This window comes from Mobula hypostoma, chromosome 2 (genome assembly GCF_963921235.1).
Source record: "Mobula hypostoma chromosome 2, sMobHyp1.1, whole genome shotgun sequence".
NCBI lineage: Eukaryota > Metazoa > Chordata > Chondrichthyes > Myliobatiformes > Myliobatidae > Mobula > Mobula hypostoma.
This window is the reverse complement of record NC_086098.1, coordinates 87,657,318-87,674,333: the sequence shown is the minus strand read 5'-3', so window position 1 is coordinate 87,674,333 and position 17,016 is coordinate 87,657,318. Positions and strand designations below refer to the sequence as shown.

The following is a 17,016-nucleotide window of genomic DNA, read 5'->3' as shown; positions in this document are numbered from 1 at the left end:
CTTAAGATCAATCTAGCCTTTCCCTTTTACATAACCCTCCAGTTTTCTATCATCCATCTGCCTATCAGAAGTACTATTTTCCCACCAGAGTTGCAATCATCAGTTGATCATATAGTTTCTATTGGTATGGTGTTGCATTGAAAATAATAAGGAGAACCTGATTGCTTGACAGTTGACACTATTAAATGATTATAAGATGGTGATTTGGCATTGAAGGATTTCAAAATTATTCTTGATAGTCAACTGATTCAAAATTCAGAATGAGGTTTTGAGTACTTCTCAGTTTCTGCAGGACCATGTGTTTTTGGGAGGATATTTTGTGTTCTCTAATAGGTTGGACATTGTTGGGAGCTGGGCTCACTGGAGTGATCCAGCATGAAATAGGCCCTTTGGCCTACTGAGTATGCACCAACCATTAAATGCTCGTGTGCACTAATCCTGCACTCATTCAATTTTATCCTCCTTATTGAAGAATGTTTAACTGTGGCTCTAGTTGGCTGAGGTTAAGTATAAATTCTCTGTTTCCATTTCAGACAGAACAAATTGGAAGAAGCTCTTCTCTTTTCGGGCCAGTTTACAGATGCCTTACAAGCTCTGATTGATTGGCTTTACAAGATCGAGCCCATGCTGGCGGAAGATCAGCCAGTGCATGGAGATGTTGATCTTGTCATGAACCTGATTGATGCTCACAAGGTAACGTCATCTACGTGAAGCAAAGGTGGCCAATGGATGGGATCCTCTTCATCTCTGCTCCCACTTTCCAAACCCCAAACCTCACTGCATCCGTCAGCTAAATTAATACCCTGTCTATTGTCTGATTCTAATAAAGCACAGAGACTGGGTCTAGTTTTCAGTGACTGAACTGGTCTTTATTCAACAAGTTTATCTGGTCGTTGCCTTGTAGAAATTAGTGTTGCCAAAACTATAATTCATCTCCTGGTCAAAAACATTTTTTTAAGAAATCTCTTGGATTTGCCCAGTGTTAAATTATCCAAGGCATATGTATTATATGATATTTTAGAAGATGATATCCCTTAAGAGGGCATTTAATCCCGCATTCATACTAAATAAATTGGTAACAACGTTCTGGGTATCCTAGCTCAAAAAAAGACGAGCACTAAAGGACAGAAAGTGTGAATCACGATTGATTAGAATTTAGTGCTGCAACTGATTCAGTTTTGAGCAAGAGTAATAGTTCTCCCACCTGCATCTGTCAGGATTATGGGGTGGAATTTTCCCTTTCCTGTAATTTTCAACTAACTAAGCAATTTACAAAGCATAGCCCTACATACAACGGAATTTATTTAAGATCTTCTGCCTGTTCGGTACCTGTGTTCCAAGTTGTGGTGCTGTTCTGGATTTGTGACAGGCATGTTCTTCTTATGCAGGTCTTCCAGAAGGAGCTGGGTAAACGGACGAGCGGTGTCCAGGCTCTCAAGCGCTCGGCCCGTGAACTGGTCGAGGCCAGCCGTGATGATTCATCCTGGGTCAAAGTGCAGATGCAGGAACTTAGTACCCGCTGGGAGACAGTGTGTGCTCTTTCTGTCTCCAAACAAGCTAGGCTGGAGCAAGCCCTCAACAAGGTAAAGGGGACTTCAGCACCAAAGTACACTCAGTGCCCCCCACCCCCATGAGGTGCACCATTGTATACCTGAATACTAATGCAAATATCTAATCAGTCAATCATGTGGCAGTAACTCAATGCATAAAAGCATGCAGACATGGTTAAGAGGTTCAGTTGTTGTTCAGATTAAACAATAGAATGGGGAAGAAATGTGATCTAATGACCGACTATGGAATGATTGTTGGTGCCAGACAGGGTGGTTTGAGTATCTTAGAAACTGCTATTCTCCTGGGGTTTTCATGCACAACAGTCTCTAGAGTTTACAGAGAATGGTGCGAAAACAAGCACAGAATGAGCATCAGTTCACAGATTAATACCTCATTAACAGCTCTCATTAACACCTTGGAGAATGGTCAGACTGGTTCAAGCCGACAGCAAGGTGAGAGTACCTGAAATAACCACGTGTTACAACAGCAGTATACAGAAGAGCATCTCTGAATGCACAACACTTGAACCTTGAAGTGGATGGGCTACAGCAACAGAGGACCATGAGCATACACTCAGTGGCCACTTTATTAGGTTGAAGAGGTTTAGAAAGTACCTATTAAAGTGGCCACTGAGCGTACAACCTTATTCTGGTACAATAAAGTGGAGTTTGCAAAAGTTAGTTGATTTTTTAAAAAATTATTCCTCTTAAGGCCATTGATATTCCATAGTTTTATAGATATTTCACCATGACCATGTGGGGTTCAAAGTAAATATATTATCAAAGTACATATATGTCACCATATACAAGCTTGAGATTCATTTTCTTGCAGGCATATGCAATAAATCCATGATAGAATAATAACCATAATAGAATCAATGAACCAACTTGAGTGTTCAACCAGTGTACAAAAGACAACAAACTGTGCAATTACAAAAATAAAGAAGTAATTATGATAATTAAATAATTAAAAAAAATCGAGAACATGAGATGAAGAGTCACCTGAAAGTGAGTCCATATGTTGTGGGAACATTTCCTCTGGATACTCTGGTTTCCTCCTGAGCACAGATGAATAGGTTCACGAACACGAGAGTCTGCAGATGCTGGAAATCCAAAGCAACACGCACAAAATGAAGCAGGCCAGACAGCATCTATGGAAAAGAGTAAACAGTTGATGTTTTGGGCTGAGACCCTTCATCAGGACTGAAAGGAAAGGGGAAAAGTCAGAGTAAGAAGCTGGCAGTAGAAGAGGCCGTGGACTCACATGCCATATAAGGTGTTGTTCCTCCATCCTGATTGTGGCCTCCTCTACTGCTGCGATAAGGCCACACTTGGGTTGGAGGAGCAACATCTTATATTCCGTCTGGTTAGCATCCAACCTGATGGCATGAACATTGATTTCTCAAAATTCTGGTAGTTCTCCCCCACCTCTCCTTCACCATTTCCCATTCCTGTTTCCCTCTCTCACCTTATGTCCTTACCTGCCCATCACCTCTCTCTGTGCTCCTTACCCTTCCCTTTCTTCCATGGTCTTCTGTCCTCTCCTATCAGTCTCCCTCCTCCATCCCTTTATCTTTTTTACCAAGAAACTTCCCAGCTCTTTACTTCACCCCTCCCCCTCTCCTAGTTTCACCTATCAGCTACTACCTTGTACTTCTTCCTTCATTCCCCCTACTTTCTCACTCTGACCTCCCCTTTCTTTCCTTGGCCTGATGAAGGGTCTTGGCCTAAAACATTGACTGTTTACTTTTTCCCTTGGGTTAGTAGGTTAATTGGTCACATGGGTGGAACTGGGTAGTACAGGGCTCGTTGGGCTGGAAGAGCCTGTTACTGAGCTATATCTATGCTAATAAAAAAAATATTTCAGAAGTATCTCAAACAACAGGAATTCTGCAGATGCTGGAAATTCAAGCAACACACATCAAAGTTGCTGGTGAACGCAGCAGGCCAGGCAGCATCTCTAGGAAGAGGTACAGTCGACGTTTCAGGCCGAGACCCTTCGTCAGGACTTCACCTGTGAGTCGGCTGGGGTGATATTACTGCATCCGGTGCTCCCAATGTGGCCTTTTATATATTGGTGAGACCCAACGCAGACTGGGAGACCGCTTTGCTGAACACCTACGCTCTGTCCGCCAGAGAAAGCAGGATCTCCCAGTGGCCACACATTTTAATTCCACATCCCATTCCCATTCTGACATGTCTATCCACGGCCTCCTCTACTGTAAAGATGAAGCCACACTCAGGTTGGAGGAACAACACCTTATATTCCGTCTGGGTAGCCTCCAACCTGATGGCATGAACATCGACTTCTCTAACTTCCGCTAAGGCCCCACCTCCCCCTCATACCCCATCCGTTATTTATTTTTATACACACATTCTTTCTCTCACTCTCCTTTTTCTCCCTCTGTCCCTCTGACTATACCCCTTGCCCATCCTCTGGGTTCCCCCCCCTTGTCTTTCTCCCCAGACCTCCTGTCCCATGATCCTCTCATATCCCCTTTGCCAATCACCTGTCCAGCTCTTGGCTCTATCCCTCCCCCTCCTGTCTTCTCCTATCATTTTGGATCTCCCCCTCCCCCTCCCACTTTCAAATCTCTTACTAACTCTTCTTTCAGTTATTCCTGATGAAGGGTCTCGGCCCGAAACGTCGACTGTACCTCTTCCTAGAGATGCTGCCGGGCCTGCTGCGTTCACCAGCAACTTTGATGTGTTTTCAGAAGTATCTGTCAGTCTTACATAGAAACATAGAAACATAGAAAATAAGTGCAGGAGTAGGCCATTTGGCCCTTCGAGCCTGCACCGCCATTCAGTATGATCATGGCTGATCATCCAACTCAGAACCCTGTACCAGCCTTCCCTCCATATCCGCTGATCCCTTTAGCCACAAGGGCCATATCTAACTCCCTCTTAAATATAGCCGGTGAACTGGCCTCAACTGTTTCCTGTGGCAGAGAATTCCACAGATTCACCACTCTCGGTGTGAAGAAGTTTTTCCTAATCTCAGTCCTAAAAGGCTTCCCCTTTATCCTCAAACTGTGAACCCTCGTTCTGGACTTCCCCAACATCGGGAACAATCTTCCTGCATCTAGCCTGTCCAATCCCTTTAGGATTTTATACCTTTCAATCAGATCCCCCCTCAATCTTCTAAATTCCAACGAGTATAAGCCTAGTTCATCCAATCTTTCATCATATGAAAGTCCTGCCATCCCAGGAATCAATCTGGTGAACCTTCTTTGTACTCCCTCTATGGCAAGGATGTCTTTCCTCAGATTAGGGGACCAAAACTGCACACAATACTCCAGGTGTGGTCTCACCAAGGCCTTGTACAACTGCAGTAGTACCTCCCTGCTCCTGTACTCGAATCCTCTTGCTATGAATGCCAGCATACCATTCGCCTTTTTCACTGCCTGCTGTACCTGCATGCCCACTTTCAATGACTGGTGTATAATGACACCCAGGTCTCGTTGCACCTCTCCTTTTCCTAATCGGCCACCATTCAGATAATAATCTGTTTTCCTGTTTTTGCCACCAAAGTGGATAACTTTACATTTATCCACATTAAATTGCATCTGCCATGAATTTGCCCACTCACCCAACCTATCCAAGTCACCCTGCCTCCTCTTAGCATCCTCCTCACAGCTAACACTGCCGCCCAGCTTCGTATCATCCGCAGACTTGGAGATGCTGCATTTAATTCCCTCATCCAAGTCATTAATATATATTGTAAACAACTGGGGTCCCAGCACTGAGCCTTGCGGTACCCCACTAGTCACTGCCTGCCATTCTGAAAAGGTCCCGTTTATTCCCACTCTTTGCTTCCTGTCTGCCAACCAATTCTCTATCCACATCAATACCTCACCCCCAGTACCATCTGCTTTAAGTTTGCACACTAATCTCCTGTGTGGGACCTTGTCAAAAGCCTTTTGAAAATCCAAATGTACCACATCCACTGGTTCTCCCCTATCCACTCTACTAGTTACATCCTCAAAAAATTCTATGAGATTTGTCAGACATGATTTTCCTTTCACAAATCCATGTTGACTTTGTCCGATGATTTCACCGCTTTCCAAATGTGCTGTTATCACATCTTTGATAACTGACTCTAGCAGTTTCCCCACCACCGATGTTAGGCTAACCGGTCTATAATTCCCTGGTTTCTCTCCCTCCTTTTTTAAAAAGTGGGGTTACATTAGCCACCCTCCAAACCTCAGGAACTAGTCCAGAATCTAAAGAGTTTTGAAAAATTATCACTAATGCATCCACTATTTCTTGGGCTACTTCCTTAAGCACTCTGGGATGCAGACCATCTGGCCCTGGGGATTTATCTGCCTTTAATCCCTTCAATTTACCTAACACCACTGCCCTACTAACATGTATTTCCCTCAGTTCTTCCATTTCACTGGACCCTCTGTCCCCTACTATTTCCGGAAGATTATTTATGTCCTCCTTAGTGAAGACAGAACCAAAGTAATTATTCAATTGGTCTGCCATGTCCTTGCTCCCCGTAATCAATTCACCTGTTTCTGTCTGTAGGGGACCTACATTTGTCTTAACCAATCTTTTTCTTTTCACATATCTATAAAAGCTTTTACAGTCAGTTTTTATGTTCCCTGCCAGTTTTCTCTCATAATCTTTTCTCCCCTTCCTAATTAAGCCCTTTGTCCTCCTCTGCTGAACTCTGAATTTCTCCCTGTCCTCAGGTGAGCCACTTTTTCTGGCTAATTTGTATGCTTCTTCTTTGGAATTGATACTATCCCTAATTTCCCTTGTCAGCCACGGGTGCACTACCTTCCTTGATTTATTCTTTTGCCAAACTGGGATGAACAATTGTTGTAGTTCATCCATGCGATCTTTAAATGCTTGCCATTGCATCTCCACTGTCAACCCTTTAAGTGTCATTTACCAGTCTATCTTAGCTAATTCACGTCTCATACCTTCAAAGTTACCCCTCTTTAAGTTCAGAACCTTTGTTTCTGAATTAACTATGTCACTCTCCATCTTAATGAAGAATTCCACCATATTATGGTCACTCTTACCCAAGGGGCCTCTCACGACAAGATTGCTAATTAACCCTTCCTCATTGCTCAATACCCAGTCTAGAATAACCTGCTCTCTAGTTGGTTCCTCGACATGTTGGTTCAAAAAACCATCCCACATACATTCCAAGAAATCCTCTTCCTCAGCACCCTTACCAATTTGGTTCACCCAATCTACATGTAGATTGAAGTCACCCATTATAACTGCTGTTCCTTTATTGCACACATTTGTAATTTCCTGTTTAGTACCATCCCCAACCTCACTACTATTGTTAGGTGGCCTGTACACAACTCCCACCAGCGTTTTCTGCCCCTTAGTGTTATGCAGCTCTACCCATATTGATTCCACATCCTCCCAGCTTATGTCCTCCCTTTCTATTGCGTTAATCTCCTCTCTAACCAGCAACACCACCCCACCTCCTTTTCTTTCATGTCTATCCCTCCTGAATATTGAATATCCCTGAATGTTGAGCTCCATCCTTGGTCACCCTGGAGCCATGTCTCTGTGATCCCAACTATATCATATTCATTAATAACAATCTGCACTTTTAATTCATCCACCTTGTTACGAATGCTGCTTGCATTGACACACAAAGCCTTCAGGCTCGCTTTTACAACTCTCTTAGCCCTTATACAATTATGTTGAAAAGTGGCCCTTTTTGATGCTTGCCCTGCATTTGTCAGCCTGCCACTTTTACTTTTCACCTTACTACTTTTTGCTTCTACCCTCATTTTACACCCCTCTGTCTCTCTGCACTGGTTCCCATCCCCCTGTTGTGAACTAACCTCCTCTCGCCTAGCCTCTTTAATTTGATTCCCACCCCCCAACCATTCTAGTTTAAAGTCACCTCAGTAGCCCTTGCTAATCTCCCTGCCAGGATATTGGTCCCCCTAGGATTTAAGTGTAACCCGTCCTTTTTGTACAGGTCACGCCTGCGCCAAGAGAGGTCCCAATGATCCAAAAACTTGAATCCCTGCCCCCTGCTCCAATCCCTCAGCCACGCATTTATCCTCCACCTCATCGCATTCCTACTCTCACTGTCGCATGGCACAGGCAGTAATCCCGAGATTACTACCTTTGCGGTCCTTTTTCTCAACTCCCTTCCTAGCTCCCTATATTCTCCTTTCAGGACCTCATCCCTTTTCCTACCTATGTCATTGGTACCTGTAATACCACGACCTCTGGCTCCTCACCCTCCCACTTCAGGATATCTTGGACACGATCAGAAATATCCCAGACCCTGGCACCAGGGAGGCAAACTACCATCCGGGTCTCTGGACTGCGTCCACAGAATCGCCTATCTGACCCCCTTACTATCGAGTCCCCTATTACAACTGCCCTCCTCTTCCTTTCCTTACCCTTCTGAGCTGCAGGGCTGGACTCTGTGCCGGAGGCACGGCCACTGTCGCTTCCCCCAGGTAAGCTGTCCCCCCCCAACAGTACTCAAACAGGAGTACCTATTGTCAAGGGGCACAGCCACTTACATCTCATTCATATTGTCGTTGATGGCATGTCTGAAAATGTGAATCATTACACCCACCGGGGGCACGACATCTGAGCCTCTTCTTGTCAACTCTCCTGTATGGGGCCACCAGACAGTTGAGATTCAGATTTATTTATGACACATACTAGAAACATACAGTGAAATGCGCAGAATTTGCAGTGACAAACACAACCTAATGATGTGCTGCAGGCAGCCCCACATATTCCAGCAGTGGAATCTAAATCATTTGCCCCAACCCAACCTTGAAGGAACTGTCTGGATCGTTCATCTCACAATCCTTTCCTAAAACCTTGTAGATGTTTTGTCTTGCTGGGTTCCACTTCCTGTCCAGTACAGAGGTTAAATTTTACACCTAACTACCCTGGCTGCAGATTGAGGCATCATCCCCTCCTCACCTTTCTCTTTGCCAGCAACCTCAATCATTGGACCCCCAGACAACCTTCTGTTTGCAGCGTGAAGCAAGTTTGCCCATCTTCTTGAAGTTCAAAGCCCTTTTCTCCCCTCTTCTCCTCCTAGCTATTTCAGTCAGGATGGAAATGGCTAATACGAGGGGGCATAATTTAAGGTGATTGGAAGAAAGTGTAGGAAGGGAGTATTTCAGAGTAGGTTCTTTATCCAGACTGTGGTGAGTGCATGGAACACCCTGCACGCTGTGGTGGTAAAGACGTGTTCAACAGGGGCATTTAAGAAACTTAGATAGGCACAGGATGATAGAAAAGTGAGGGCTATATGGAACAGAAGGGTTAGATTGATATTAAAAAAGATTAAAATGTCGGCACAACATTGCTGGCCAAACCGCTTGTATTGTGCTATAATGCTGTATGTTCTATGCGTTTAAAGCAACTTAAAAATACACGCAGACTGCTGGCTGACAGGTTGCAAGCGTTGTGATGAATGGATGTTGTATTTACAGGCTGAGGAATTCCACTCTGCTGTGCACGTGCTGCTGGAGTGGCTGGCCGAGGCTGAGCAGGCCCTTCGTTTCCATGGCGTTCTTCCAGATGACAGTGATGCTCTCCACGCACTCATTGATCAGCACAAGGTTGGGAAAGAGCATGAGAAAATAATGTTTTTAAAAGGGCGCTTGTGCAACATGGGGATACGACTTGCAGTAAAAGTGATGGTAGACAACACTGAACCCTGTTCTACCAAATAAACCATTGGCGTTGTAGTTAAGTTGCTACAATAATAACCCAGGTCTTGCAATCATGTCAGATCCTGCCATAGTGACTGGGGAATAATCAGTTAAACAAATCTGAGGATCAAAGCTAGGTTTGGTGGTCGTGAAAGTGAAACTACCAACTGGTTGTAAAAGCTGTCAAGTCCATGAAGGAAGGTGTTGGGGTGGCGGGAGGGTCGGTGGTGTGAAATGTACTGCTTAGTCTGGTCTATAGGTGATTTCAGGCCCATGGCAGAATGCTTGACGTGCATCTGAATGACCAGGTAATGTTACTAGGAAATTAGGAACGGGCAATCAGTGCTGAACTTGTCACCAATGCCTACCACCTGAAAGGGATAAAATTGCTGTGTAACTCGGTGACAGCAATCCCTTCAGGGTGTGTTTGATGGGTGCTGAAGAGTAATGAGGAAGTTGCATGCACACAGAGAGGATAATGAATGATTCACCAGCACAGAACGTTGGAAATCTAATTTTGTGTCCGAAGCTCTGGCTTTCTTCGACTCAATCAAGTATATCACCATCTTGCAGCAATGGATAGACCATTAGGGCTTTGTTTTATTTGGTTTATTTTGGCACATGAACCAAGATACAGTACAGGAAAAATCTTGTATACACAGATCAAATCAATTCAAGGCACACTGAGGTGGAACAAGATATAACAATAACAATGTAGAATAAAGTGTAAACCAAAAAAATGTGGTGCGGAATACAAGTATGCAAGATAAAATGCAAGATCATAATAAATAAAGTTGTCAGGCCAAGAATCCATCTTACTGTAGAAGAGGTCTACTCTTATAGGACCATTATTAGAAATGCACTATGTTTCCATCCTGTTGACCTCCCAGTACCTTTCAGAGAGCTAGCATGGACTCAGTGGGCAGAAAGGCTTCCTATGTTGTAAAGAAATATAAGACCATAAGACATAGAAGCAGAATTAGGCTATTTGGCCCATCTAGTCTGCTCCATAATTCCATTACAGCTAGATAGGTAGATAGACATACTTTATTGATCCCGAGGGAAATTGGGTTTCGTTACAGTTGCACCAACCAAGAATAGAGTATAAAATTATGGCTGATTTATTGTTCGTCTCAAACCAATACTCCTGCCTTCTCCCTTTAACCTTTGAAACCCTGACTAATTAAGAAAGAACCTATCGGCCTCCACTTTAAATGTACCCAATGATTTGGCCTCCAAGTCTGTCTGTGCCAATAAATTACCACCCTCTAGCTAAAGAAACTTCTCCTCATCTCTAATCTAAAGGGACGTTCATATATTCTGAGGCTGTGACCTCTGGTCCTGGACTCCTCCACTGTAGGAAACATCCTCTCCACATCCACTCTACCTACGCCTTTCATGATAGGCTTCAGTGAGATCCCAAACCCTGCCCCCCCATTCATCTGAATTCCAGTGAGTACAGGCCCAGAGCCATCAAATACTCCTCATATGTTAACCCTTTCATTCCTGGGAGCATTCCCATAATCTTGAAATATTGGAAATGTCAAACTCAAATCAAATTATGGTTATTCTTAGCAATGCACGTCCATGTACCATTAGACTGCTGAAGAAAACCAGCTCACTGCATTTTTTTAATCTAATACAGCTGATTTGTGGTTCTTGGACTAAATATTGTTGACTGGGATAGTGATTATGAGACAGATTATTGTGCCTGTGATCTGCCATTATTATTGCTTCTGGTAATTAATCAAAAGACTTTAGTGAAACCAGTTAATAGCGATTAGATGTAGGAAAGGAAGTAGAACTGGGATTTTTATGAAGCATTTCACAATCCTAAAGCACTTAGTAGCTAATTAGATACTTGTTCTTATTATTGTGATGTAGCAAATGAAGCAACAAGTATGATGATAAACATTTTAATTTACTGAAGTGATATTCTTTGAGAAATTAATATTGGGCAGGACTGTGAGGAAATTTCTGTTGCCCTTTGAGAATAGTGCTGGCTCTCTGAGAGAGTAACACTTCCATTATAGCAGGCTAGTAGGGCAGAGCTCCCTCTGTGTTATATTGTGAGCTCATCGCTCTACAGGGCACTGTGATGGCAGCATCCACCTGTATTCCACCAGGAGGGCAGCTCTCCCCCTGTACCACACCAGGAAGGCAGATCTCTCCCCCTGTACCACACCGGGAGCGCAGCTCTCCCCCGTACCACACCGAGAGGGCAGCTCTCCCCCTATACCACACCGAGAGGGCAGCTCTCTCCCCCTGTACCACACCGAGAGGGCAGCTCTCTCCCCCTGTACCACACCGAGAGGGCAGCTCTCTCCTCCTGTACCACACCGGGAGGGCAGCTCTCCCCCTATACCACACCGGGAGGGCAGATCTCTCCCCCTGTACCACACCGAGAGGGCAGCTCTCCCCCTATACCACACCGAGAGGGCAGCTCTCTCCCCCTGTACCACACCGAGAGGGCAGCTCTCTCCTCCTGTACCACACCGGGAGGGCAGCTCTCCCCCTATACCACACCGGGAGGGCAGATCTCTCCCCCTGTACCACACCGGGAGGGCAGCTCTCCCCCTGTACCACACAGGGAGCGCAGCTCTCCCCCGTACCACACCGGGAGCGCAGCTCTCCCCCGTACCACACCGAGAGGGCAGCTCTCTCCCCCTGTACCACACCGGGAGAGCAGCTCTCCCCCTGTACCGCACTGGGAGGGCAGCACTCTCCCCCTGTACCACACCGGGAGGGCAGCTCTCCCCCTATACCACACCGGGAGGGCAGCTCTCCCCCTATACCACACCGGGAGGGCAGCTCTCCCCCCTGTACCACACCGGGAGGGCAGCACTCTCCCCCTGTACCACACCGAGAGGGCAGCTGTCCCCCTATACCACACCGGGAGGGCAGATCTCTCCCCCTGTACCACACCGGGAGGGCAGATCTCTCCCCCTGTACCACACCGGGAGGGCAGCTCTCCCCCTGTACCACACCGGGAGCGCAGCTCTCCCCCGTACCACACCGAGAGGGCAGCTCTCTCCCCCTGTACCACACCGGGAGAGCAGCTCTCCCCCTGTACCACACTGGGAGGGCAGCTCTCTCCCCCCCGTACCACACCGAGAGGGCAGCTCTCTCCTCCTGTACCACACCGGGAGGGCAGATCTCCCCCTATACCACACCGGGAGGGCAGATCTCTCCCCCTGTAACACACCGGGAGGGCAGATCTCTCCCCCTGTACCACACCGGGAGGGCAGCTCTCCCCCTGTACCACACCGGGAGCGCAGCTCTCCCCCGTACCACACCGAGAGGGCAGCTCTCTCCCCCTGTACCACACCGGGAGAGCAGCTCTCCCCCTGTACCACACTGGGAGGGCAGCTCTCTCCCCCCCGTACCACACCGAGAGGGCAGCTCTCTCCTCCTGTACCACACCGGGAGGGCAGATCTCCCCCTATACCACACCGGGAGGGCAGATCTCTCCCCCTGTACCACACTGGGAGGGCAGATCTCTCCCCCTGTACCACACCGGGAGGGCAGCTCTCCCCCGTACCACACCGGGAGTGCAGCTCTCCCCCGTACCACACCGAGAGGGCAGCTCTCTCCCCCTGTACCACACAGGGAGGGCAGCTCTCCCCCTGTACCACACAGGGAGGGCAGCTCTCCCCCTGTACCACACCGGGAGGGCAGCTCTCCCCCCTGTACCACACCGGGAGAGCAGCTCTCCCCCTATACCACACCGGGAGGGCAGCTCTCTCCCCCTGTACCACACCGGGAGGGCAGCTCTCCCCCTGTACCACACAGGGAGCGCAGCTCTCCCCCGTACCACACCGGGAGCGCAGCTCTCTCCCCCTGTACCACACCGGGAGGGCAGCTCACTCCCCCTGTACCACACCAGGAGGGCAGCTCTCTCCCCCTGTACCACACCGGGAGGGCAGCTCTCTCTCTCTGTGCCACACTGGGAGGGCAGCTCTCCCCCTGTACCACAGTGGGAGGGCAGCACCCTCCCGTACCGCACAGGGAGGGCAGCTCTCCCCCTTGTACCACACCGGGAGGGCAGCTCTCTCCCCCTGTACCACACCGGGAGGGCAGCTCTCTCCCCCTGTACCACACCGGGAGGGCAGCTCTCTCCCCCTGTACCACACCGGGAGGGCAGCTCTCCCCCTATACCACACCGGGAGTGCAGCTCTCTCCCCCTGTACCACACCGGGAGAGCAGCTCTCTCTCTCTGTGCCACACTGGGAGGGCAGCTCTCCCCCTGTACCACACCGGGAGGGCAGCTCTCCCCCCTGTACCACACCGGGAGGGCAGCTCTCCCCCTGTACCACACCGGGAGGGCAGCTCTCTCTCTCTGTGCCACACTGGGAGGGCAGCTCTCCCCCTGTACCACACCGGGAGTGCAGCTCTCCCCCCTGTACCACACCGGGAGTGCAGCTCACTCCCCCTGTACCACACCGGGAGGGCAGCTCTCTCCCCCTGTACCACAGCGGGAGGGCAGCTCTCTCCCCCTGTACCACACCGGGAGGGCTGCTCTCTCTCTCTGTGCCACACTGGGAGGGCAGCTCTCCCCCTGTACCACAGCGGGAGGGCAGCACTCTCCCGTACCGCACAGGGAGGGCAGCTCTCTCCCCCTGTACCACACTGGGAGGGCAGCTCTCTCCCCCTGTACTGCGCTCACACTGAACTGTGCCAGGAGGGCAGTGCGCCACCTGTACCACACTGAGAGGACAGTGATTATGCTGCACTGGGTTGGGGAGAGTGCGAGGTGTGATCTATACCCACTGAGTGGCCACATTGTGTAGAAAAAGGTGAATACTAAGACTTTCGCAGAAAGCATCCCCTTTTTTACTGGCACATAATAGGAACCCTGTGAATTCAATTGATGTGTGTGAGAATTTTGATTGGTTTTACTTTTTCTCTCTGTAAGGAGTTTGTGAAGAAGCTGGAAGAGAAGATGACTGAGTTGAATTCGGCTGTGGGTATGGGGGAGTCCATCTTGTCCACCTGCCACCCGGACTCCATCACAACTATCAAGCATTGGATCACAATAATCCGAGCCCGTTTCGAAGAGGTAACTGTTTTGAAGTTGTGTGCAACTCGCACAAAATGCTGGAGGAACTCAGCAGGTCAGGCAGTATCTATGGAGGGGAATAAACAGTTGATGTTTCTGGCTGAGACCCTTCAGTGGAAATTGTGTATTTCTAGACGATGTTGCAGGCTCCAGAATGTTTTTGTGATGTTTTGTTTCTATGTGAAATGCCAGGTAACTGCATGGAGTAAGCAGCATCAACTGAGACTGCAAGCAGCCCTTGCTGACGTTATCTCTAATCAGGAGCTGCTGGAGAGTCTTTTGAGTTGGTTGCAGTGGGCAGAGACAATACTCACTCAGAGAGACCAAGAGCAACTTCCACAGGAGATTGAAGAAGTCAAAACACTTATTGCTGAGCACCAGGTAACCACAACCCAAACCAGCACAGTCGACTCTAGCCATGGTCCATCTGACACATTTGGATTCTCAAAGTTGATGTAGAGATTGATGAGATGTAGCATTCTTTGCTTAAATGGTCATTTTATGTGGAATTGGGACATTCATGTCGGAAAAGTTGCTGATTCAAAACCCTGTCGCTGCGTATTTGGAGTGGTTTGGTGGAATGGGTAATCTCCCCTGAATTAGATAGGAGGAAAATCACTCAAGCTACCTCCTTGTGGCTATGTAATTGTGATATCCATTGAAAGAATGTCAACATCAAGTCATAGTAAATGTATTATCAAAGTATACACATGTCCTCATGTACAACCATTCATTTTCTTCCTGGCATTTATAGGGAAATAAAGAAATATAATAGAATATGTGAAAAACTATACATAAGTGATGACTGACAAACAACCAATGTGCCAAAGAAGACAAATTGTGCAAATAAAAAATAAATAGGTAATAGTGAGAACATGAAGTATAGAGTCTTTGAAAGTGCGTTTGTAGGTTGTAAAATCAGCTGGGAGGTGTGGTGAGTGAGGCTATCCACTCTAGTGCAGGAGCCTGATAGTTGTAGGAAAATAACTGGTGTAGAGGGCTTTGCCTGTGTTGAGCTGGGTTATATCCACCACTTTGTGTAAGGTTTTCTGTTCTTGGGCATTGGTGTTTTCCTACCAGGCTGTGATACAACCAGTTACAACACCAAAAGAAGTTCGTCATAATTTTAGATGTCATACCAAAGCTATGATCTACACAGGCTTCAAAGAAAGAAAGGGATGGTTGATTGGGACCTCTCTTCTTTATAATCAGAAAGATTGACAATAATCATTTTGTACCTACAGCTCTATAAAACTCTGATTAGACCACACATGGAGTATTATGTTCAGTTCTGTATTATGTTAGAAAGAGGTTTACCAGGATGCTGCCTGGATTAGAGAGCATGTCGTAAGAGGAAAGGTCATGTAAGCTAGGGCTTTTCTCTTTGGTGCCAAGGAGGGTGAAAGGCAACTGTACAGAGGATATAAGATGATAAAAGCCATTGATACATTGACGATAAAAGCCTTTTTCCCAGTGGGGATTGGCAAATACAAGAGGGCATAATTTTAAGGTGACTGGAAGAGAGTATAAGGAGGATGTCAAGGGATATGTTTGTTACAGAGTGGTGAGCGCGTGGAACTCACTGCCAGGAATGGTGATAGAGGCAGATACATTAGGGACATTTAAGAGACTTGAGGCTTTTTTTTAAAGAAAATGGTGGGCTAGATGGGAGGGAAGCATTGGACTGATCTTGGACTAGGTTTAAAGATCAGCACAACATTGTGGATTGAAGAGCCTGTATTATGCTGTGGTGTTCTGTGTCCTATGAAAATCAGACGAAGTACCTCCTCGTGGCCATCTAGTTGCAATATCCACTGAAAGAAGGGGATGCTTGATTACAACCTTCACTCCTTATAATTAGAAGTACTGGTGATAATTATTTTATACGTACTTGTGTGAATGAACTGTGGCACCACATTTTGTTAAGTGGGGTACTTTTAATTTCAGACCTTCATGGAGGAAATGACCAGGAAGCAACCAGATGTGGATAAGGTCACAAAAACATACAAGAGGAAAGCTGCAGAACCAACCCAGATCACATCCAACATACCTGTCATTGAGAAAGGAAGGTCAAGTGAGTAGTATTTACAATTTACTTCAGGGGTGTTTCTCATTTTCATTGCTTTTTTTTTACTCTGGGGGTTGAATGGGAAGCAAGCCTCAAGCGATGGGTCAATTGCTAATATAGAGTCACGGGATACTGCAGGTCCCAGAATCTTCAGTCCCTTGTCTACCTATGTTAGCAACAATTAGCAAATGGTTGGTAATGTACAAATGCAAGAGACTGGAGATTTTGGAATCTAGAGCAACAAACGATCTATCTGTGTGTCCAGTGGATGCTCGGGGTTCGGAGGTGGTCTGTGGCCCTGACGTTGGAGGATTGTCTGTGAGAGAGTGGATGGAAGAGAGGAAAGGGGCTTTGTTTGCTGTTGTTCTGCTGAACTTTGTGGGTTGCTGTGTTGGCGCTGGAAATGTGTGATGACCCTTGCGGGCTGTCCCCAGCACATCCTTAGGTTATGTTTGTTGTTAATGCAAACAATACAATGCATTTCACCTTTGACACCCTTACTAATCAAGAATGTATGAATCTCCAACTAAATATAATAATGACTTGGCCTCCACAGCTGTCCATGACAATGAATTCCATAGAGTCACTACCCTCTGGCTAAAGAATTCCTCCTTATCTCTGTTCTAAAGGGACTTCTGTTCTGAGCTGTGCCCTCCAGTCCTG

General features: G+C 46.9%; 1 protein-coding gene across 13 annotated transcripts in view; it reads left to right on the top strand.

The window, feature by feature from the left end:
* The window catches only part of dst (dystonin), a 637,976-nt gene that overhangs the window by 583,606 nt on the left and 37,354 nt on the right, over positions 1 to 17,016 (top strand). For all 13 annotated transcript variants that reach the window (XM_063040140.1, XM_063040054.1, XM_063040111.1 and 10 more), the window contains 6 exons: positions 534 to 693; positions 1,389 to 1,583; positions 9,005 to 9,133; positions 14,142 to 14,285; positions 14,478 to 14,666; positions 16,233 to 16,359. In XM_063040140.1, the coding sequence (XP_062896210.1) occupies positions 534 to 693; positions 1,389 to 1,583; positions 9,005 to 9,133; positions 14,142 to 14,285; positions 14,478 to 14,666; positions 16,233 to 16,359 (944 nt within the window). The remainder of the gene's footprint in view (positions 1 to 533; positions 694 to 1,388; positions 1,584 to 9,004; positions 9,134 to 14,141; positions 14,286 to 14,477; positions 14,667 to 16,232; positions 16,360 to 17,016) is intronic.